This window comes from Hyposmocoma kahamanoa, unplaced genomic scaffold, assembly GCF_003589595.1.
Source record: "Hyposmocoma kahamanoa isolate Upper Pololo Valley unplaced genomic scaffold, ASM358959v1 91, whole genome shotgun sequence".
In the NCBI taxonomy this organism is placed as follows: domain Eukaryota; kingdom Metazoa; phylum Arthropoda; class Insecta; order Lepidoptera; family Cosmopterigidae; genus Hyposmocoma; species Hyposmocoma kahamanoa.
The window spans coordinates 2,124,665-2,150,047 of record NW_020654684.1 but is presented as its reverse complement, the minus strand read 5'-3'; the positions used below and the strand labels follow the sequence as shown (position 1 = coordinate 2,150,047).

The 25,383-nt window shown below is 36.0% G+C and overlaps 1 protein-coding gene across 1 annotated transcript in view; it reads right to left on the bottom strand.

Moving 5' to 3' along the window:
* Positions 1-16,333, bottom strand: part of LOC113236297 — a 40,426-nt gene extending 24,093 nt beyond the window's left edge. The window contains exons 1-6 of the mRNA XM_026472308.1: positions 16,175-16,333; positions 12,412-12,513; positions 11,189-11,296; positions 7,104-7,241; positions 4,005-4,139; positions 980-1,098 (exon numbers count right to left, since the gene is read on the bottom strand). Of these exons, the coding sequence (XP_026328093.1) occupies positions 980-1,098; positions 4,005-4,139; positions 7,104-7,241; positions 11,189-11,296; positions 12,412-12,513; positions 16,175-16,333 (761 nt within the window). The remainder of the gene's footprint in view (positions 1-979; positions 1,099-4,004; positions 4,140-7,103; positions 7,242-11,188; positions 11,297-12,411; positions 12,514-16,174) is intronic.
* Positions 16,334-25,383: the final 9,050 nt, after the last annotated feature.

Sequence of the window (25,383 nt, the reverse complement as noted above, 5' to 3'; positions counted from 1 at the left end):
CCACTCTGTATACTTTAAAATACAAAATATAATCGAGTACCGAGCCCTCAAACACCGTGATCACGATTCGGCAACGATTTCCCTTCGGACAGCAAAGTTTATTCTTTGATACAAGTTGCACCTTAGATGAATGATGATGAGGAGAGGTCTAAAGATTCTATTCTCTATTTTAGGTCTAAATTAGTATTAGGTTGATTTTATTCTGTCGCTGCAGATTCTTACGACTCGAGCAGCATAAAAATAGCGCTACACGTAAGCCATAGAGCATGTGTAGCCTCTGTTTTATTATTATATATTTCATGACCTTAGATTCAAGTCTTCTAGACGAAATATCTAGGGTCGGCTTTAGACTTAAGCACATAATCAGAAAATGCTTATTTTTTATATTTTTATAGTTTGTAATGTACGTAAATCTAAATGATTGTATAAATAAGACCTCACTGCTGTCGAAATTGTCTCTGTAACTTTCGTCTCTTGCCTGTACTACAATAAACTGCGTTAATTGTTCAATTAATTTGTTTTTATTCTAAATCACAAAAATATTTAGTAACCGGACCTCTACACTTAACAGACGTGATAAACTTGATACAAACGGATTTGCATAAAAAAATTCGAATAATTAATTTTACTCTGAATTAATTTTGGGGTTCTTAAATTGAAATCCATGACATTCAAACACAATTATGTATATAAATGATTGAAGTATAAAATACCATAGTAGTAGTACAGCGTAGTGTTGCCAATTAAATGGTATTACCATATGTGGGCAGTATTTAAAGCACCCGGATAATTTACAAGTAACCAATTAACTTTAGTAGTATTTAATTTTTGCATGTAATAATTTAATAATTGTGGCAAGTGACAAAAAAATACTTGTTTATATGAGGTTTGGCAACAATGCGTTTCATGAAATTTTGTACAGAGGTTGTCAATATTTCTTTGGTAACTCAAAAAATGATCAGGTGGACCGGCTGGTTACAGGTTTGGATGTAACGAACAAGTGAGGGACTTACCATCGGAAGTTTGTTTACCAGACGTAGCAGCAGAAGAATCAGTTCTACGTATTTTCTTCGCCTTCTTGTCGATCTTTTTGTTTTTCTGAAAATTAAATCATTTTTTAACATCGTTAAACACAATATGCCAAAAGCAAATGCAAATTTAAATTTATATTTTGCGGCTTATTTCATGAAACGAAAATCTTAGTAACCAAAATAAAGAAAAAGGCTAGGTCGTGACACAAATAGTGGGAATTCGTCATTTTCACATCCGCAGATATTCCGTTCATACTGTAAGACATTTCATTCATACTGCACATATACATACAAATACACTCTTTTCGCATTGGTGAAGGAAAAGACCACAGCCTTAATTATATATAGCTATAATTTTTACCTCAGTAGCTCGGAAAGGCTTTCTTTCACATTAGAAATCTGCGTGCAAAAGAGTTTTTGAAATTCAAACTTGACGATGGACTGTGGTGCAAATTTTCATCTTTCGATGAAAAAGAAAACATGACATGTTCAACTATGCGCTTTGTCGTACATTATTTATGTAATATAAATCCGTTGGTATATTTTATTCTTATTAGTGTTGACATTAGATTGGCAACGATAACTAATTTGTTATAGTTCAACTGTTTTTCTTTCATCTACCATTTTCCTCGCCGTAGTGAGGTGAAAAGTTGTATGTTCCGCTCGGCAGCAAAGTTGTTTTGAGTCTCGTGTCTTGAAACCCTCGCTATGCTCAGGATTCTGCGAGTGGTTCAATCTTAGCGCCCTTCGGTTGCTCAGGTTTCTGACTCGCGTCAAACAACAACTTTGCAGCCTTGCATAAAAAAAATACTATATTTATTGAGACAAATAAATTTTTTCAAAGTCCAATGGTGTTAGCAAACTTACAAAAATAACTAAAACACTGAGTTAGTGGTAATAATGATAAATAGTACAAAAAGTTACATAATCTCTCACTCGCATCCCGATACAATAGATTCTTGTGAGACTATTCGAACAGGACCCCGAATGAAAGATTTCATACTGGGTAGTTTCATCAGGTATGACCAGTAAAATGATGTTGCTCCTTCGTCTGCTGAGCAACCAGGCTATTTTTTTGCGTATAAATAGCATTGAAACCATTGACTTACAAATAAATGGACGACGGGACAAAAAAAATGTCCCAAGTCAACCTATTTAAACGTAGTGACATGTAAAGGAATATGAAAAAGCTAAAACGTTGAATTTAAATTGTAATGTCATCGCAGTACTGTCTAATTTTGCTTGCTTCGCTGTCAGTCGAACAAACGAAGACTAAAGCGTGAATGACGCTCTGTATACGATTTTAACGCCCTATAAGTTCGGACACTTTTTAGCGCGGACCCGGCGTCCATATAATTGTAAGTCAATGATTGAAACCATCAACCCGCACCTCTGCAAATATGGTAGACGCACTGCAAAAGCGGGGCAGCCTCATCAACATCCTAAACCTTATTAATGTATTGAACTCTTTATTTTTATATAATATCAAGTGACGGGACGGACAAAGCTACATGTCTGTCCATAACGATTACATTGCCACTCAGAACTTTATATCGCAAAAATATCAGAAGCACTGCCCCTGCACCCGTCACTCTGAGACATAAGTTGACAAGTCTCATGTGCCTGTAATTTCACCGGAACACAGTAATGCTGACATTACTGCTTGGCGGCAGAAACATGTAAGATGGCAGTACTTCCCTGGACGAACTCTCACAAGGAGCTCTACTGCTACTAAAAAGTCGTATGGCACTAAGCGATTTTTTAGTATAACAATGCACAAATAACTCAAGAAGACTAAAAGCGCTAGAAGACAGCGTGGTAGGGTATTTAGTACGTATTGGTTTACCAGATGTCGTCACGATTATCAAATAGCTATTTTTGTAACTACAGTACCGGCACCCAATGATGGCCGTTTTGACAGATTAGAATAGTGAAGTCAAATCTCAATTCACTATCGAAAAAAATATAATCAAATGCGAGTCGCATTTATAAGTTTTTAGATTTATAGCTATATTGCAAGGGGTAGCCGATTTAAAAGTTTTAACATAACGAAAATAAAATGTTTACTTCACATATAGTCAATTTTGCTAGAGGTTTGAAAAACAAATACGAGTTGAGTCGTAAAATTATACATCTATAAATTTTACTGCACGTCACTATTGACAACATTGTTCATCAATGAGCTCCTTAAACGTAGTTATGAATTAATACGAAACTTCATGAGCGCACAAATGTCAAAACAGCCAGCACAGCGTGCCGGTACTATAATTTGTTTTACATAAGTTAATGGTTTTACAATAACAAGTTGCTCTATCAAAGCTACTCAATTTTTAGTGATGATAAATAAATAACTAGATGGCGCTTATAGCACAGATTTTTATGGCTACAGCCGACTATTCGTTTATTTTGTTTAGGATTAGCGCCATCTACCCCATATTAGGAAGGGTTAATTTATAAATTACTTTGTAACACACAACTGTCTCCATGGCCGAACGGTTACCATGCCGGACTGCCACGCAGAGATCCCAGGTTCGATTCCCGGGCCTGGTAAAATATTTGTATGGTCTACATTTATTTCTCTCATGAGTTTGGGTGTCATTTGTGGTTGTCTATGTGTGTGTCCATGGCACCCGCGGCACAGGGATTCCCAAGTGCGGGGTTATGTTGAGTGTGTACGTTATTATCATTAAATGCCGCTTATTGACATGCATCTTTGTAAGTTCAGAAAATAATTATTACAGTAAGGGAAAAAACTGACTTCTTATATTTCATCTTAAAGATGAATTAATTAATATCCACAGCCATTTACATAATTTAAACTACTTCCGTTTCGTTATTTTATTTCATTCCATTCCTCTACGGCTAGTGATCTGTACCATGTAGACAGATATAAGACGGAATTTTGACCTTTTCCAGTGCTACGATCTTTAGTATGTATGTAGTAATAACCTAAAAACAATTATTTAAAATTACCTTCTTCCTGTGTTCAGTCTTGTGCGAATCAACCGTTCCGTTGGCAATGGCCGTTGGGTCCTTCTCGTCCTGGCTCTCTGACTCGGACGAGCTGTCTGACGACTCCTCTTCACTGCTGCTTGATGAGATACGCCTCTGTCAACAGAACCGCAGTTTACTTTTATAATATCGGGTGACGGGACGAACAAGTCGTGATGCCGTGAGCCTGATGTTAAGCTACACGCCTGTCCATAACAGTTGCATTGCCACTCATTCATTCAACAGTTTTAAATCGCAAAGATCTGAGGGGCACTATCACCACCCTCGTCACCCCGGGACATAAGTTGACAAGTCCCAAATTAAAAAAGAATTAGCGAGGTTTAAAACTATTGTTAAATACAATTTTTTATACAAAAGATTTTAGATAGGTTTGACTCTTTCAGAGTCGTATTCTAGAACTCTACTCAATGCCCAAGTCAGGATTTGAGTATGGTTTAAAGCACTCAAAATCATACTCAAGTCCCTGCCATTAGGGTCGTATTTCCAATGCATGTGTTTCCAGTGCAATCCTGACTTGAGCATTGAGTAGAGTTCTAGAATACGACCCTCAGATTGCCAAGTTGCCGGGTCGGACAAGTCGTGCGGCTCAAAATCGCAGAGATCAGGTACTGTCTCTGCGCCCGTCATCCTGAGACATAACGTTGACAAGTTCCAAGTGCCTGTAGTTTCACCAACACCTAAGGTTGCCAACAGATGGACTGCATGTTTGCAATTAATGAAGTGAAGTCTTAATCAACTTCATGCAGCCGAGTTGCAAGCTCCCATATCTTTCTACGTTAGTTTTGATTATAGTGACCCTCCCTACCTACCTTTAAGTCATACGAGAAGGGCACTACAACCGGTGCGCGCAACAGGAACCTTATAAGTTCAGGTTCTGACCCCAGATCAGCCAGTGTACAGGGTTGTCACAGATCTCTGTCACTTGACTTCATCCGGTTCTTCGAGAGGCTAGTGCCTCGGGTGAGCCGCCCCGGGTGCACGTACAGTACCCTCCCTATTTTCCAGATAGGTACCAGGGATGTAGGCACGCTCACTACCCGTTGCGTATTGCACAAATAGCGGTTGCCACCTTTAAGCCGTGACTCTGGAGTCCACTACCAAATTTCCTCATTGGTGGCGAAGCTGTAAGGTACGCTCACGTCCCGACGCCGAAAAACGACGGCTCTCCAGTTCCCAATAACCTAAGCGGCTGGACGGACCGGAGAATATCTAGCTTATCCCCTACTAGCTCTCCGAGCTAGTGCCGGAGATGTCAGTCGCAGTGTCCTGGGCCAATGTCCGGACAGTTTCCAACTTAAAGGGCCACTCACGTGCCTCGCGCGTCTCCTCGCTTCAGGCCCTCAACTAGACCGCTACTAAGACGCGCTAACTGCTCACGAGAGAGACGCCCCGGCCACAACCGGGGAAGACAAAGATGGCCGTCTCTGCAGCTAACCACAAACCCCAGAGAGTCCATACTCAAGTCCGGGTCCGCCAGAGACGCCTGCAAAGGCGTATCACTGGCGGAGGGGACACCCGCTTTTCCCTGGTCTTGCCGTCGAGCCCGTAGTCTCTTCGGAAAACCCTATCTCTCGGTTCGGCAGATAGGGACGCAGCCGAGTTGCAGTCGATCTAGTAGCATTTACTAGCAGTAGAAAAGAAAGTGAAAGAGTACGTCCAGGGAAGTACTGCCACCTTACTTATTTCTGCCAACAAGCAGTAATGTCATTATTACTGGGTTCCGGTTTTGAAGGGTAAGGGTGCTGGTGAAATTATGAGACTTGAGACTTGTCAATTTATGTCTCAGGGTGACGGGCGCAGTGGCACCCTCAGATCGTTGCAAGTTAAAGCTCTGAGTGGCATTGCAACTGTTATGGACAGGCGTGTAGGTTACCATCAGGCGCACGACTTGTTTGTCCCGTCAATTGATATTATTTAAAAAAAAAAGATCTCGGCTGCGTGAATACTGTTTTTGCTGCATGAATTCAAGAGATCAAGTCATTGACTTACAAATAAAAGGACGACGGGTCTAATACAAAAACCGCGAAAAAAATGTCCCAAGTCAACCTATTTAAACGTAGTGACATGTAAAGGAATATGAAAAAGCTAAAACATTGAATTTAAATTGTAATGTCGTCGCAGTACTGTATAATTTTGCTTGCTTCGCTGTCAGTCGAACAAACGAAGACTAAAGCGTGAATGACGCTCTGTATACGATTTTAACGCCCTATAAGTTCTGACACTTTTTAGCGCGGACCCGACGTCCATATAATTGTAGAGATCAAGTGCATGCAGTTAATGCGTGAAGTCGGTATCAACGTTGATTACGTAAAAGTTAACTACGACGTCACCCATTAACTGCATACATGCAGTCAATGTGTTAGCAGTCTTACCCTTCAAGACCGGAACGTAGTAATGCTCACATTACTGCTTGGCGGCAGAAATAGGTAAAGTGCAGGCAGCACTTTCCTGAATGAACTTTTTACAAGACATAAACGTTTAATCGGTGGGACGGTCGGTATGTTCATAACCTGTCTCGAGAAGCTAAGTTATCAAAATAAAGAAAAAGGCCTTAAACAACCAATAGGATTTCGTTATTTTAGACATACAGTAGCTCTACTGCTACTAAATTCCTTTACACTGCCGCCGTTAGTTGAAAAGGTGCTCAAAACTCAAACCAAACAAAACAAACTCAAACAAAACTCAAAACCGACATAATAATACAGGCTGGTAGAGGTAATGTGTACTGTAGTCTAGGCTCTACTCTATGAGTAGAATCACTGGCTGAATGAAAAGAGGGATGTAGTCTAGGCTCTACTCTATGAGTAGAATCACTGGCTGAATGAATAGTTTTGTAATTAGAATGTGTGTTGAAAAATGATGTAGGAAAAGAATAGAGCATCTTGAGAGATCGAAATATAGCCCAACGCTATAAGCATGTAAAAAAGTGCAATAAAGTAACTATTGAACATTATTCCAGTTTATATTCATAAAAGTACCTCTCGCTACGCAACCCAAGCTACGCCCCAGTTACAGTACTTCGGTGTTATAATTATCAGCAAATTGACAAAAATATAGTACCTTATTCCGTCTACCAGGACCCCGATCGTCGTCAGACATCATGGAAGCGTTCTCCACGTTCTTGAACTCCAGCGAGCCGCTGTTGATGTAGAAGCCTCCGTAGAACGTATCACACTCTGGAGGAATCATCTCGTCGTACTGGAATATTAATACATGTTGCATTAGAACGGTGGCCTTCTCGGTGGCCTTCATATTTCCAATATAATTCTTTTTCGTTGTTATGTTTCGTCGTTGCCTGTCCATGTTACAGTGCCAGTTATTGACTTACAAATAAATGGATGACGCGACACAACATCCACGAAAAAAATGTCCCAAGTCAACCTATTTAAACGTAGTGACATGTAAAGGAATATGAAAAAGCTAAAACGTTGAATTTAAATTGTAATGTCATCGCAGTACTGTCTAATTTTGCTTGCTTCGCTGTCAGTCGAACAAACGAAGACTAAAGCGTGAATGACGCTCCGTATACGATTTTAACGCCCTATAAGTTTGGACACTTTTTAGCGCGGACCCGACGTCCATATAATTGTAAGTCAATGGTGCCAGTAATAACTTTAAATATTTAGATAATAGGAAGATCAATCAATAATATAAATATGTAATACATAGTATAGAATGTTTGAGAGTCTGTACTACCTCAAACGGCTTTGGTTAATTCTGCATAACAGTGAGTTTTCAATCAGTAAAATTGAGGATATACTCTGATTACTATAAGGTGTGGAAACAGAATTTCTAAAAATTTTCACGATAGAAAAAAAAACACAAAACTCGCCTCGAAATTTTACAAGAAAACCTGCTTGTTCAATAGGTACTTTACATACACCAATGATTTTTTTTAATATAAATTTTACTAAATAGAACGCGTATACTATACGATATTCAAAATGAACCGCAAAATGAACCGTATTAGTATATACATGGTCTAAATTTGAGACGGGGCAGCAAAGCTAGCCACCTTAATCGTTTTAGTTACAGGAAAACGGTTCTAGAAGACTATCCATCAATTTTGAAGATATATTGATTGGCATTCACAGGCAATTTATACAAAACTTTTTTTTTAATGCCATTCGATCCGGTCTCTGTTAAGGATCAATAGTCTCTATGGGACCAACTGAGGTAAGAGTACTCGAAATGTCAGAAATCGCAAAAACTTTTTACCATACATTTTGTAGTTACATATTTAGTAATAAGTTATTCTAGGTAGTTAAGGAAACTAACAAATTGACAACGTATTAAGCAAGTTTTGTAAGATCATAAATCAGGCCGAATAGTTTGGCCGAATATTCGGCTATTCGGCCTGAAGGCGAAAGACTATTCATTGCAACACTAATTTAAACACTTAAAAGTTATGCTATTTAAAGCATATTGTCAAGTGCTGTACACGAGCCCAGACAGACTTGTCTTGGCTGCCGGGGAGGTGTAGTTCATCGAGGATGTTTGCCAAGGCTCAGACAGATTGATACCTCCTGGCTGCCTCGTGGCTACTACATGAACCAAATTTTATTAATTGTTCTGATTTTACTTTGTTTCCTTTTTCTCATAAAATTCGTTTTTTTGTTCTTTTTCGAATTTTGTTTTTTGTTTTTTTTCCTACAAAATTCGGAGAGCATACTATTAGTAAATAAAATAAGGCAGTTTACATTAAAAACAGAAAATGAACAAAAAATTAAGTTGGATTAGTGTTTTATTGGAGATATTGTTTTGTTCATGCATAGAAATTATTTTCATTTAACAACTGTGTCCAAACACGTTAGCCGATATCACAATGAGCTATGAGTTTGTATATTTAATTCGAAATTTGTTCTCTTTGAGAGATAATAAATGGCCTTATTAGTTTGGGATCCAGTATTTCCTCTAATGAAAAATCCCAAACAGACATAAGACTGCAGTACTAATTAATATGTTTTAGTTTATTCTAATTTCTATTAATAATTAATAATAAATTAAACTTAATAAAAATTCATTCAATAAAATAATTTGTAAAACTTAATGTAGCGTAAATTGGAATTTTTTCCTTTTTTTTCAATTCTAATTAATATTAGACATAACTGGTTGAAGACTGTACCATCAACCGTGACCATGGGACCTGTAAAGGGCCCGAAACATCGGTTTGTTTGAAAAAACAAATATACGCGATTTTAATCCGGAAAAATAGTTTCCTTATCTATGGCCTTATTAGTATTATTATAAATATTCAAATTATATTATAGAGTATCTTTTGTATTGCAAAGGTGGTAAATTAGGCGAAGAATCTGATTTATTTAATTTCACTTTCCGCTAACAGATTTTATTAAAATTTGTCAAATGGTAACCTAACGCTGATTTGTCGATGGAAATAACAGACACATGAGAAGAACTCCTCAGCCGCTGCTGAGCCCAAATCATATGGGCCCAAACACAAGGTAGCTTAGCAAGGTAGATTCGTTTTGACGAGGATTTCTATCGGCTTCTCAATTGTCTCGTTGAAGAGGCCGCGGCAATTAACGCAGCGAAAGCTGATAAGTTTTGAAGGTTTTTTTTTTATATAATTTAATACGAGTTCCTATGAATTCAATGCAGCGTAAATGACTCGCAATATGCGTTTTTGGTTGGCTCAATTTTATAGCGAAAATTTTAACCTGGCAAATGAACAATGAAATGGACGATCACAGCTCAAGGTGAATGATGACGAATTGTAAGCTATTGTTCAAGCCGATACATCGCAAACTATGGTATTTTGAGCATGGGTAGTGGGTGCTGGCGCGATGCAGCTTGCATTGATCGACGCAAAGATGAAGAAGTTTTAAACCGCGTCATTACTGGTGATGAAGAATGAATTCTTTATGATAATGCTAGCGATCGAATCAGTGGTTGATCCCTGGCGACAATCCCAAATAATGATCAAAAAAAGAAATCTAGTTATAAGACTTTATGGATTCCCGCAAATCTACTATAACAATAATAATAACGCCGGAAGTATCTCGACCTGGCACACGAGATCACCGACATGTTATATGTTCAAATGGGTTAATTCCAGTTAGCCGTGCTAACAGCTTGAGGCGGTTAGATTTCTGTGGCGTGTCGTTTCCAGCACAAATGCAGAAGGGGTCTGCTCGGTACGGCACGTATTGTTCATTGGTTCTTGAACCTGAGTCCCTGACCCCAGACACGTGCCATTGCCGGGGAATACCGCCTCTCCCATTTAAAAATTTAAAATTAGTCTTTTAGGCCTTTCTTTCTAGGATCTTTTAGGATATAATAATAACTATAAACATTCTTTTGAAATTTCCTGTGTGAAGCGGCTGGTAATCTAGTTGGAGATTTTTTGCTTCTCAATAAAGAAGTCTATGATTCGAATTCCTGTGGCAGCATGTGCTTATGACTTTATTCTCTGAATTACGTTTTGTACCTAAGTGTTCAGTAGAATACATCTCGCATCGTGGCAACCCCTGCGTGTAGAAAAAGGTTCACAACCCCTGGAAAACGTATCAAGTTACCAACTCGCATTGGAGCCGCGTTGCGGGTGGTTTAAATCAGTGGAAGGGCTTTAATCTGGCCCGCCAACGCCCCTTTTTTAGTAGGAGTATATGGCTCTCGGAAATAGATTTTTACAGCCTCGTCGATATCGACAGATAATCTACAGATATGTTAACATACACACAAGATGACGTAACACTACACAATAATAAATAATTAAAAATATTTCAAAGGAATATTTAAATAACATAGCATCTTAAATAAAAGGAAGACTTATTTAAGATGCTATGTTATTTAAAAGAAAACAATTCTTATGTTCGAGGCTTTCGATCAATATAGTAAAATTACAGGTGTCTTTTTTTCACATTTGGCGGGTTCGATTCCCGATTCAGACAGGCGATAATTTAAAAATCTTTGAATGCAAGTCGAATTGTTTTTTAAATCAAAATGAAATATTCTTCCAGTAAAATTTTCTATCTACGGTGTTTAAGGTACTTTCCCTCCATGTGGCATGGCCATGGGACACCCTGAATAGTGGAAAAACGAGACCGAACACAGTAGGCATAATAGGTGGCCAACGGTCATTAGATGAACAGACATTACAAGAAAAAGATATGTAAATAACATACTCCATCTGTGTTATCAATGAAGGAATCATTTTCATCATAGCCCGCTCCAATGTCTGCGAAGTCATCTCTTTTCGATCTGCCCTTTCTGCCATATGTACTTTTACCACCCTGCAAACATAAAGGTAATATAATAAATACAAATATAGCCAAAATGAGTATCAATTGATACGTTAGGATAGGAGATCCCCTCCAAAAGATAGCAACCATAAGATGCTATGCTGGTTCCACTTGGAAGGAAGTGCCACAAGGCAGCAAATCATGAAAGGTGATGGGTAATAATGAATGGCGGATCACAAAGAGCAAAAGCAAGTATACATAATGTACATGTATGCTACAAAAGTACAAAATTTAATCAATTTCCTTAAAAGATAAATAGAATGCAAGTTTGTACACTATTGCACACAAGAACATATACAAAACAAAAAAGACTTTTGATGACCTCCTGGGTCGAGCGGTTTACACAACGGTTTTCATGATGTCGACATTTATGAGATCTTGGGTTCAATCCCCGGTCGGGTCAACGTAGAAAACTACCTTCTATTATTGTCTCGGGTCTGGGTATTTGTGGTCCTGTCGGTGTGTCCAATTTCCATAACACAAGCGCTTTAGTTACTTACTTTGGGGGATCAGAGCAATATATATGATGTTGTCTCATTAAAAAAAAGACAGGCGGCCTTGTTGCTAAATGGCAATCTCTTCCAGACAATCTCTGAGTTAAAGGTAATAAATTAATTGAAAGTGAAAAAAATGGTCATTAAATTCTTGCACTTACAGAAATAAAAATAAACAAAATACTTATTTAAATAAATCAAAAAAAGATCTATGAAACACATACACTTACATAAATAATAACTACAGAAAAGAGAAGAGATAATATAAAATTTAATATTTCTGTACAGAAAAAGAAAGGGTGAATCATTGCTACAATATGAACTAAAAAATTATAAATTTCTTCACTGAATGATGTCGACATGATGAACTAAAGCTGCCTGTGTTTAGTCAAATAAATACATAAATAATTAGTGGACAGACTGGAAGCAATATCTAGTAACAGAGCATGCTAGTGCCTTTCACTTTCAAATTAAAACTCTGCACGGCTTAGATAATATCACAATAGTATGAATCCATTTTCATGCATATTCACTATGCATTATTTTATTATATTCATCATTATATATTCATTTTTAATATCATGTAATAGTAATAATAAAAGTATAACTTACATATTTTTGTTCAAATTTTCTGGCAACTCTTTCCACATCATCATCGTTGTCCGAGAACGGGTCCAGGCCTTTGGTTTTGCCATTTTCCACTATTTTTTTCCTCTGAAATAAAATAACAATTGTTGAGTATCTAATCTATATAGTAATTATCATCATATGGCATCTTCGGATTACTTATTTTCAGCTTTGAGGAAATTCCACTGACATTAATACAATATGTCCTGTGGAAGCGTGCTCGTAGGGCAATTTCCAAACCAGGTGACAGTTGCAAGAAATTAACATTCACACACTATGTCAACGAAAATGTACCTAATTTATGCCAAAAAGAATAGCCATTTTTTTATGACAAGCATGGATTATTTTTTAAAATAACCCCCACACACTCAACATAATTTTTATTTAGAAATTACATTTAATTAATCTGAAATACAGAAATAAAGTAGGTGTTCTTCACAATCATCTCGCATAGTCATAAATCCATTTAAGGGGCATTATTATTAGAGTGGGTTCTTTCAGGTTCTACCTACGCTGTCCTTCATTACGACTATTAAGTGATGTATTGTGATCACCATTTATTACAATGCAGAGGTCATGGGCAACAATTTAAAGAACTGAAAGATTCTCCTTTCTTCCAACCCTTTTGATGTCCTTTAGTTGTAGCTGGTGCCAGTGTAGAATTTCGTACGCCCATCAAGGGATTGCATTTAAGGGGCATTGTAAATGTGTCTATATTAGAAATACATTAACAAAATGCTTTTCTTTTCGCATTTTACCATTAGCAAACACCGCTCAAGTTGCAAAATTGGCAGTTTTTACTTTTGAATGTCACACAAGTCAACATATAACATCAAATGAATGCAAAAATAATATAAAAACAGACGTAAGCACAATTATTTTGTATCCAGAAATCAATACCTCACATGTAAGTTGTTGTAAGCTAAAATACCATTTTTTGCTTTTTAACTTTAATATGATCCTTCTTAGTGTATGTTATAGGTTCCATATTTAAAAGGAAAGAAATCACTTAGTGTTATGTTTACTTTCAAACTTGGAACCTATAACTTATATAAAAAAAAGAAATATTATTTTTTATTATTTAATATATTTTATATTAAAAAGCAAAAAAACTTTTGACTTACATCAACTTACATGAAGGTATCGAAATAGAACACATATATTACCAACTTAAAAAAATCTTGTATACAATAATATCATAGGCAGTTCTTCCAATCTCCTTTAAATTTTTTTATTACTCAAAATTACTTTTGAATGATGATGTTTTACAAGCAACAATACGACAAGTCGAAGAGATTGATTTGTTTAGATCTATTATATTGCTTCCACCTATATTTGAAAACATGTGTATTTAATAAAGCAACCCTAGTGTTTTTCCTCCAGATTTTTGAGGCCAATGTACAATCAACAAACAACACATCCAGGCATATACCTTTCTCAAAATAATGCCTTTAGTGTAACAGAATAAAATCCATCGATATACAGCTTGATGTGCTGCCGTCTGTAAATGTCTGTAGTAGTGTTAATAAAATTGACGATTTCAAGAAAGAAACATTTGTATTTAAGTGTGCTAGCCTAGGTTCAGTAGACAATTAGATGAGGGCAAAAACTTACCTGCCTAACATAATGAGAAATAGGTACTATGAAGCAGTACATGTTGTTTATCGCCATGGTAAAAGGTGAGATCATTTTGAATCTCAATATTTATCTTTGTAATTGAGAAAAAGATTCTATCAGCTGTAGACAACAAATATCAGATCAAACTAATTATCTAATAGATAAAGATTCCATTCCAGTGTAAACATGCATAAATATTTTGACATAGCTTCCGGCCATTATCAGTTCTGTTAATAATCAAAATCCTAGAATTCTGTGTATACTTATGTATATTACTATAATTATTACAGTGGCTTATTCAAATCATTTATGACACTGCATTGTTATTTATTACAACTCGGAGCCATGAGTAACACAATTGAAAGATTTCCTTGGTTTCGATGGTCCCAACCCCCTCAGACCGGAAAACATGTGTTCCTAGAAGTGAATTAAAGACAAAATTTAACTACCCCCCTAATCAGCCTAAGCTTTTCCTATAAAGTAGGTACCTACAATCTCTACACAACGGTTGACCACAATAAAAGCGAGAATTGCACGCTTTATTGCTAGATACGTAAATGTCCATTCATCATTCACCCCTCCCCATGACAATGTCATGCGAATAATCGTGTCACGCGCGATTTTCGACTTTACCAGCAGATGTCGAATTGAACAAAACAAGGTATAGTAGACCGCGTCATCCGTTATCGGTCGTCATCCAAGGCAAAGTCGACCTTGACAGATGTCCAAAAGGTATAAAGTCAGTGTTCGTAATTATAATGGCTATTGAGGGAAAAAAAATATTATTATTTATTGGCAATTAACATATTTTAAAAGTGCTCACATTGTATTATTCATTTACAATAAATAGAATATGAACCATATCTAATCAACAATAAACATTTGGCTATATGGATATTTATTTCACGTCTCGCCGATAAAATGATAATATAATACCGTTCTACGTCTTTACTATCAGCAAGACAAAGCGAACCAAACTGGTAAACCATTTCACAAACATGGCTTTTCGTACCTGCAACTATAAATACGCGGCCCTAGCGCATAAATAAAAGATAAACAGCTCCAAACTCAATAAATGCCTACGTCGCGCGACAAGAAAATACATAAATGTTGAATAGTGTGTCCACAAACACTTATATGTCACGCACACACACATACAAAGGCAATAACCCGTACGCAAAGTATATAACCTCAATATAATATATGTTATGTGCTTTTATGCACGACGAAATCGATAAAAGAGGAGAGCACAGATACAAAAAAGCTTGCAGCAACAAAGGTCGCAAAGTCTGCCAACAGCTGCGTGTTGCAAGCGAAAGCATTTTGGCATCGCTGCCCGTTTACTTAGCAAACAAACACCTAACCGAAAAACACGCATTATACAATAATTCATAAAGCAATAATCCTTTCATAATCGCAAAATAATCACCTCTAAAACAAGTTAGAGCAGTGCAACAATAGTCGAAGTTAATCTATATGCACATTGCACACGTTTAACATCTACCTATTTTGTTATGTACAATAAACATATGGCGCTTATATACCTACGCAAATTAAAGGCAGATGTTGGTAATTTATTGAAAACCGAATAGATTCAGAGTTAGAAAGTAACCTAAAAATTACGTTTACCGGAAACGGTTGAGTCTACGTAGGTTAGTTAACCTAGGTCATACAATCGACTTTCAATTCAAATTACCTATTCACAGATTATTGCATTCGTCAGCATACATTATCAATGATATTCCTTACAACATTTCAATACATAAATTGATATATTTTAGTGCAAAAACAATAATAATCAGAGGGTTCAACAACCAAAACATTGCGCTCGGATTTCATGCCCTAGGTTGACAACGGTATCCCAAAGATTGTTGCAAACATGGCGACCGATATCTGGGATTCTCGCACAGTCCGTGGACGCAAATTCACATTACAGACCTAATACAAATCCGTGTAACGTAAGCAAAAAGAATCTTATAATGATCTCTGCTGGGCTCGTTGCAAACAGGCGATAGAAAGCTAGTCGTGGACCTGAACACTATAAACAAAATCTAACAGATTCCTTACACTACAAAGAGCTGGAAAACCAGCATGGTTGCGTAAATTGCTATGATTTTCTGTTATAACTTACCTCTTCTGCTATGATTAGTTCCTTGTAATTCAGCTCCGGATATTTACTTTCGTTGCTTTCATCTAAATTTATAGTTAATCTCACTGTTTTATGCACTTTACTCTTTTCACTTTTAGAAGCACCCACTGTTATAAGCGTAGCACGTTTAGGGTCCGACATTTTCCACGAAATTCGCGTATAAAATGATTTTTTTCAAAGCATGACACGACCTGCATTTTCAAACTGTGTAGCACATTGCCACCATGTTGGAATTCATTGTTTGGGTTGTGAGCGCCACGGAAAAAATGTGAACTACTAAATAGTTTAGAATAAGAGTGTATAGATGGCAGCATATTTTTCCTAAGTACGTTGATAGATGTCACACCTATCGTAGAATTTTATCATGAAATTACACAGTAATAAAATGAATAATTGAAAACAGTTGCTCTATTTACACATGAAACAATTTATGATAAATGTTTATTCTGGTAAAATTGCTAGTAAAATTAAAACTACGAATAAAGAACTGGCACTTAAAAAATGTAATATTGCCCGCCAGTTTAGTGCTAACAACACCTACTATGTTGTAAGTTAGTCCAATTTATTCTTCAAAGATGGCTCTTATTAGGTTCGCCGACTGTTTTGCCGATTGAGATAAAAAAATAACGAATAGTACTACATAGTATGTACTATGTAATAAATTTTAATTAATTTTATTGTATTACGATAATACACCGTATTAAATATCTTAAATTATTTTCTAATTCAATGATCTCTAATCCGGAAAGCCGCATTAATGTCGTCGGTCCTACGAAATAATGAGACTATGTATGTGGACAATAACGTTTTGCTCTATTTTTTGAGTTTCATATTTCGATTCAGCGCCTTTTCAGCGCCATCAAAACATGTAACAATCTCAATTTTTTTTCACGCATCTTCCTACATAGGTACTTAGTTTCAGGCACTTTCAGATTTATATTTCAGCTGACGTCTTTCTTTGTTCACAAAATTATTTGTGCATTGAAATGTCACTATATTCCTCGGAAAAATAGATAATAATAATAATAGTTTTTTATTTAAGACAACATAGGTCCACTTGTCAGTTTTACAGAAACCTTAGGTATTATGTTAGTTTACAATTCAATATTTATAAATGTAATAAAATAAAATACAATCAAAATGAAAATTATAAAATTTAAAGTTAAAATTGAAAAAATTTAACTTTAAAAACTAAAAATGGAAATATTAAGTAAAATTACAGAAAACATTTTAAATGGAAATTAAACATTAAAATTAAATAAAAGAAAATAAAAATTGCCCCCCTCTCCCGCTTGGTCTACATTTTAATTTAATTAAAAAACTGGGTGGGTTGCTGTACCACTATGCCAACAAAATGCTCAAGCATGGGTTCCGCTGTTTTACAAATAAATATTTTCAGAATGCTGTTGGCACTGCCGCGTGTTCTATGCAGTATGGATGCTGTCTTCTTTCTCATCATGGCATGAAAGTCATCAGTCCGCGCATCTGCCAGATGCACTACAATGACGCGGCAGCCCCAAAAGCACACTGAAGCCGTTGTTGTACTGTACACGGAAAGTGTCCATTATTTTTCTAGAATATCTGGTCCACAGGGCGCCCGTGTTGAACGTTTGGCAGTAAGCTTTAAATAACGTTATCTTGGCCTCGCTACTACAACACGTGAACCTGTGGGCCAGCATATTGCACCTAGCCGCTAGCGCCCTACGTTCTCGCTCAATGTCGGCATGATCTTTGAGGTCCTGGGAAACTTAATGCCATAGATATTTAAAAAGTTTCACTCGTCTAAGAGGTATATTATTTAATTTGATGACAGGTTCATATTTCATATGACGTCCTCGGGCGTCAAAGATCATGTACTCGCGAAGAACGCGTTATAAATCAAGCAATGATCACCACAGTACTTTGCGCAAATATCAAGTAGATGTCTGATAGAGCCCGCCGCAGGACCCAGTAGCACCATATCGTCTACGTAACTCAAATTGTTGACAGCTACTTCATCTATCCAGCTGCCTCCGGAACGCCAGCTCCCTCAATTTTACCCAGATAAAGTCGTAACGCACAAGATCGAATGCCTTCGAAAGGTCTAGGAAGCATGCGTGTACTGGGATCCCCTGTAAGAATAATAAATATTGCACAGTCTGCTTAAGATACAAGATGTCGCTCTCGGTAGACAATTTAGGCCGAAACCCAAATTGAGCATCATGTAGATTGATAAATTGATCCAAACTAATGTCCAGCAGACTGTCCAACACCTTAACCATCACCGTTGCCAATGATATCGGTCTATAATTACCCACGTTCGAAATATCGCCCTCTCCATCTGGCATCATCGATCATCCGATCCACCGAGCCCAGTGTTGAGGACACTTTAAAGTGATCTTTGAATAGATTTGCGATCTCCCTGCTATCAGTAGAACTACCCACGCTCATAGTGCCCGGCCTAACATTTAACCTATTTGTTGCTCTCCAGAATTGGCTAAAGTTTTTGGACTCACAACGGGTGGCAACAATATCCATCCTAATCTGTTCTTGGCTTTTGAATTTTTTCCTACTGTCACTCGTGTCATCCCACATTGTACCATTAGTTGGTTTGTTGTGAAATAACCAGTTTTGAAATTTAATCCGGGCCTCTTCATGAGCTTCCCGCGCATATTTATTCCACCCAGTGACAGGTCTTTTTTCACCACGTGTGGAAATATTGGAATGTTAACCAAATTCTAAAATCAAGCTTTTGGGGAATAATCGCATAATCGTAACGTGGCGATACTCAGTATTGAAAAATACCTAAATAAAACACCTATAAATGGAGGTATCTGTGTTGTTGTTATACATATATAATAATATGTTTGTGCTCAAACCACTCTTCGTAATTTATTCACTTTGCGAAAGAATAAAAAACTGTCGATAGCAACAATATCTATGCACTAGTCAACAAGTACGGAATTAAACCACTTGAAAGCGTAATTATTATTTGCGCATCCATTGATGTCACTTTGGTAACTTTTGTTGGAAGTACGAGTGATGGAGATTATGTATTTAGTGAGCATTGGCTTTAATAGAACCATCGGTTTAACAGGTAACAAATAAAATTAAGAAATTCATAACGTATTAAACTTAAACTAAATATTTGTGTAGGAATTGTAACTAAAATATTGCCATTTTTTTGTGGTTCTCGCCGTTTATTTTTATTTATTTATTGAGCATTGGCTATAGAGCAATCAGCTTAAAAAGATAATAAATAATGTAAATAATTTAGAAACTCAAAACATAATATACTTAAACTAGAAATTAAAAAGACACAATTATATCTAAATATATATACAAAATCCCGCCATTTTCCACCGTCGTTTACAATTTCACTTCCTTTTATCTATGTGATTTTAGTGTTTTTTGAGCTTTTGAAAAATGTACTTTTGGAGTATATACATACAGCCTTAGAATAATAACGCATAGAAACCTAGCCCGCACACGCTAAGTGAGGCAAGTTAGAGGGTTCCAAACGCGTCCCAGGAGCGCGCGGGCTGTTAGTGCTCAAGGTCATATTGCACCGCGAACAGCTCCAAAATTTTTTGCTAAAAATGACGAAATGTGCGGTAAATGGGTGTAAAAATACAACAGACAAACATAAAATAGACACTAACATCGCATTCCACAAGTAAGTAATGCGTTTCAACTCATATTTTTATGTAAATATTCACTAAAACAGAAAAATAATTTCGCGGCAACAAGATACGAAAGTGTTGCAAAGTAACGAATTTTTTTTCTCCCCATTTTGCTATTCTGTGTCAAAATAATTATATTACGTAAATTTTATTGGTGCCTGTAATTTAGATTTATTTGCGCATCTTGAACTAATATTTACTTTAATAAACATTAAATGTTTTCGTTAACTCCTGTAAGTGATTGGGACACTTAATTATTTTATAATACTTTTAACGGCTCTGCGTTCATGCTTTATTGAATAATTATTTATTTTAATTTTATTTGAATTGGAGCACATATTGCAACAAATTTACAGTACTTATATATTTGTTTCTACTATAGTGTTGGCACCACCAGTACAACTTTGATAGCTTATTATATGTCTTTCTTTTCGTAACTCAAGCGAAATATTTTATATTAAAATATTTTATTTTCTTAAAAGGGGAGCATTCTTAAGCGATTTTTTAATCTATTTTAACAGTTATTTTCTTTAATGTTTGCTTATGGCATTTTCGGTTTTAGGTTTCGAATATGGCACTTATTTCTAAATCCAAGATGCGGGCGCGATTTTTCGAATAATGGCAAGTTGGGTATCGTTTTCGAGATGTTTGGGAATGTTCAATACAAATATGGCACTCATTTCTAAATCCAAGATGGCAAACACGACAGTTCAAACAAAAGCAATATTCGTAATGAGCACCCCCAAATACCTCGAAAACGATACCCAACTTGCCATTATTTGAAAAATCGTGCCCGCCATCTTGGATTTACAAATAGTGCCATATTCACATTGAGCATCCCCAAATACCTCGAAAATGATACCCACATAGCATTTTTTTGAAAAAATCGTGCCCGCCATCTTTTATTTAGAAATGAGTGCCATATTCGTAATGAGCACCCCCAAGTACCTCGAAAATGATACCCATATTGCATTTTTTTGAAAAATCGTGCCCGCCATCTTGGATGTAGAAATGAGTGCCATATTCGTCATGAGCATCCCCAAGTACCTCGAAAATGATACCCATATTGCATTTATTTCAAAACTCGTGTCCGCCATCTTGGATTTAGAAATGAGTGCCATATTCGTAATGAGCATCCCCAAATACCTCGAAAAGGATACCCATATAGCATATTTTGAAAAATCGTGTCCGCCATCATGGATTTACAAAATATAAGTGCTATATTCGTTTTTCATCGACAAAACCGAGCACATCTGTAGGCACCTGATCGACAATGTCGGGCAAATCTGTAGGCACCTTTAACTTAATGATGAGTTAAGCAAGATACAATTTCCCCACTTTTGAGGGAAATGTTATTCCATGGCATCATTATTTGTATATTTGTGTGCGTGCCGACGAGCGTAGTTACAAGTTGCTTACGCCTACATGAATTTGGTTTTTGCCTCACTTGTGACAGTTCGTTTGATATGAAACTATCATTCTATGCGTTATTATTCTAAGCATACAGCCTAGTTCGTTTTAGTTACATTCCTGACATGTCTCATGGTTTTAAATTTTAATTTGTAAAGTTTGTAGAGGGGCTGATGCTGTTGGTGGAGTTATGTCCTGTTGGATGGAATGTAGTAGTAGCCTCCGCGGCCTCCATACTTACTTAGTAAGTTTAGTAGTTCAAAAGTTGAAAGTCCAGTTTTATAGGTATTTATTCAGGTTTAATAACAATATTATGTTCTTTAAAATGTAAACGGTGTAAATATAACTAGCAAAAGGTTCAAAAAGATAAGAAGTTGTGTTCGCTACCGCGATCGGGCAGGAAGTGTCGATGGAACGAAACAAAATCAAAATGTGAGGCAAAGAATGGAACAATTCAAAATTTGAATTTAAATACGAGTGTGAGAATAAAATAACAAATTTAAATAAAAAGATCAAGATGACGATCAAGGAGGTCACACCGTCACAAGTTTATTTGTAGTCTCCTTGTGAAAGAGTTCGTCCAGGGAAGTATTGCCAATTTACCTATTTCAGTCGCCCAACAGTAATATGTACATTACTGTGTTCCGGTTTTGAAGTTACAGGCACATGGATTTATCGACTTTATGTCTAAGGGCGACACTGTAACTGTTATGGACACAATTCCTATACATGTTATACTAAACGTTGCAGTCGACTCTATTATTATTGTATTCGATTGTCATGAATGAAGACAGCACCCTTAATATTAAAGTGACCTAATTCGAAATCGTATTATTTCTACTCCTGTAGGTACTTTAATCTGTCAATTATAATTCCATAAGCCATAAGATAAAGACATTCTATTTAATTCTGAATCACAATTCTATTGTCCATATTACTCGGCACACACAGAACTATGATGAGTGGGCAGGAGCTGCAAAATACCAGCTTGACCCACTTGACTCCATGCAACGTAGGGCTGTTCGTATTATCGATGATCCCAAACTCACAGACGGTATGGAGCGCCTTAGCCTACGGAGAGACGTTGGCTCTCTATGTGTGTTCTACCGTCTTTATAATGGGGAGTGCTCTTAGGAACTTTTCGAACTGGTGCCACACAGTGACAGTTCGTCAGTGTGACAGTTCTTGTCACACACTATTCAATACTTACTACGTAAACTTCACGGATTCATCCCCTAGTTTGCCACCCTTAGAGGTGGAATATTATCTTCAAATTTAAATGGGATTATCAAAATCGGTTCACAAAATTAGGGAGTTATCGCGTTACATAAATACAAAAAAAACTGTTAAATGATAGATAGATAAAACGTCTATTTGGATCTACAGACACATAATAAAAGAGAAATATGTGATATAATAAAAAAAAAAAGCAGAGCCGCAGCACTGCCTGATACCCATGTATGTGTGCTGTACCAGTGCAAAAAGGTCATATCTCAGCGTCGGTGTTTACTCAGGAGCAAACCGCGGATTTTCAGCTATAATCTAGAGGATGCCGCGGTAACCAGCTAGCTGACGCTATTTCATGTTGTATAAATAAAACAAATAATAATTTCAAAACGAAATAAATACGAAAGTATAATAAATAACAATTGAGTGGCATTAATGTTTTCAGCTCAGTGGCTAGTACCTGTACCATATTGATACAGAACTAAAAAGGGCGCCTTTAAGATATGGTTGAAATTTTATTAGAATTCACAGATTAAAGTACAAGTAGAAAAAGATATTTTTGGTTATGGCTAAGTCTAAGTCATATTACGTCATTTCGCTGGTGCGAAATATTATGAAAATAAAAAAAAACTTATTTGATACAAAACACGATATTTTGATTTAGTTTTAATTCGTACGTTAAAATGTTTATAAATTTATTTTGTCATTAGAAACAGGTACAGTCAAGAGCACATCAAGCTTTTCATTTTTACTATACTTTGGACCGTTCTTACCGTAAGCGGTACAGAGTTGGATTAAGTGTAAAGCTTGACGTACTCTAGATCCTGTACCTCTATAACAAGAATATTAATAATAATGTTAGGCATGTTTTACAAAAAGTATAATGTAGGTAATGTATACAATATTTATTTATTAATAAAATATAATAAAGCTATATTTTCCAAAAATGTTATTTACCCCTTAACGAAATTTACTGGTAATAATTAATTTAAATCAGAAACCATAATTGAAGGGAAGAATTCACGTTGAATAGAGTTATTAAAAAAATGGCGGTATCAGCAAGCGTGGTTTGATAGTCCTTAAGAAGAGCATTTTCGGAAAATGCTGATGAGTTGGACATTATGAGCCCGAGATTCCTATTAAGATACGGGACATTAGTCTCACTTAAGTCTCGTTTGGATCGGTTTAGTTACTTATCTACTTAATACTTGGTAGTAATGATTTCTGCACAATGTTGGCAGCTTTCTTCCGTAAAATATCAGTGGCTAAAATTAAGTTTTAATATTGAGTGTAATGAATATTACGATGTTTTACTACCATACTCTTCATTTATTATTTGTGAAATTTAAAAAAAAATCGGTCTGATCGATGGATTTTTTGCGTTTGATTTTTGTGTAAATAATTACAAGTTTTAATAATTGTTCTGCATTGTAAAAAGCTATTTAATAGGTATTTTAGTACCGCGTTTTAATGCATTTACGTATGTAAACATCGCACTCTCAATATAAAGCGGCGTAGATAATTCCAAAAGTAAAATTTTTGGGAAAGCGTCAAAATAAATTAAAAAATATAACGCAAGAAATAAAGTTTACATACGTACCTATAATTTTTCGTATCAAATAATTATTTGTTATGCAAGGCTGCAAAGTTGTTGTTTGACGCGAGCGTTTGTATTGAAACCTGAGTAAGCGAAAACAACTTTGCTGCTGAGCGAAACACACAACTTTTCACCTCACTATTGTGAGAAATAATGGTAGATGAAAGAAAAACAGTTGAACTATAAAACATAAGCTTTATTAATGAAAAAAAAAAGTTTATAAATATATAAACCAGTGGAGTAATTTCACAAAAAAAATTGAATATCAATTCAATAAAAATTTAATTAATACAGTGAATAGCGACATCTCTCGCCAGGACTGGTAGCTGTAAAGGTACTAACTGGGTGATAAATCTTTCATAGATTTCTCATAGATGGCGCTACGACTAAAAAGATGTTGAAAAACCAAATACAAAGACACGACGCAAGCACATAGAAAAAAAAATTCGTGAGGTCTGTTGGTTCGTTCCGTGGCTTAGTTGGTATAGCGTCTGGCACGGTATGCAAGAAGACGTCGGTTCGAATCCGACCGGATCGAAGGAATTTTTTCTGAGTGTTCGATCTTTGTATTAATAATTATAACAAACTTAGTGGAGTACTTTCACAAAAAAAAAAATTAATATCAATTCAATAAAAATTTAATTAGAAAAAGTTTATCTTCGGATGCATTCTGAATTTACACCTCATCCTTTTTATTCTTGCTTGTACTTTTATTTTGTGTGATTAGGTGACAATTTAAATTATTTTAGTTCTTCGACGAATTAAAATAATTTAATAAACACAATCAGTTATCATTGTCAATTTAATGTCAACAATAATAAGACTAAAAAATATACCAACGTATTTCTGTTACATAAATGACTAATGTACGACAAAGCGCGTAGTTGAACGTGTTATTATCTTTTTGTTTTGTTAACGAAAGAAAAAGTTAGGTGCAACACACAGTCCATCGTCAAGTTCGAATTTCAAAAACCGTTTCCATGCTAGCGTGCGAAAAACGCTTTTGCGCGCAGATTTCTAATGAGAAAGAAAGCCTTTCCAAGCTAGTGAGGTGAAATAATTATTTATCATCTCAGCATGGAACAGCAGGAACAAATCTTAGATTAAATATAGACGTTAAATGTTGTAACCCTTATGGTGAACTGGGATCCATATTAGGCAAGTAGACCTTTATTGATTTGTCTTAGCAGAGTTCAATTTCTGAGACTAGTTTTAAATAAAAACAAATGAACTGCTGGTGTTACGTAGCAGTAGATACGCACAATGTTGTGTTTAAATCTAACAAGTGTCAATCT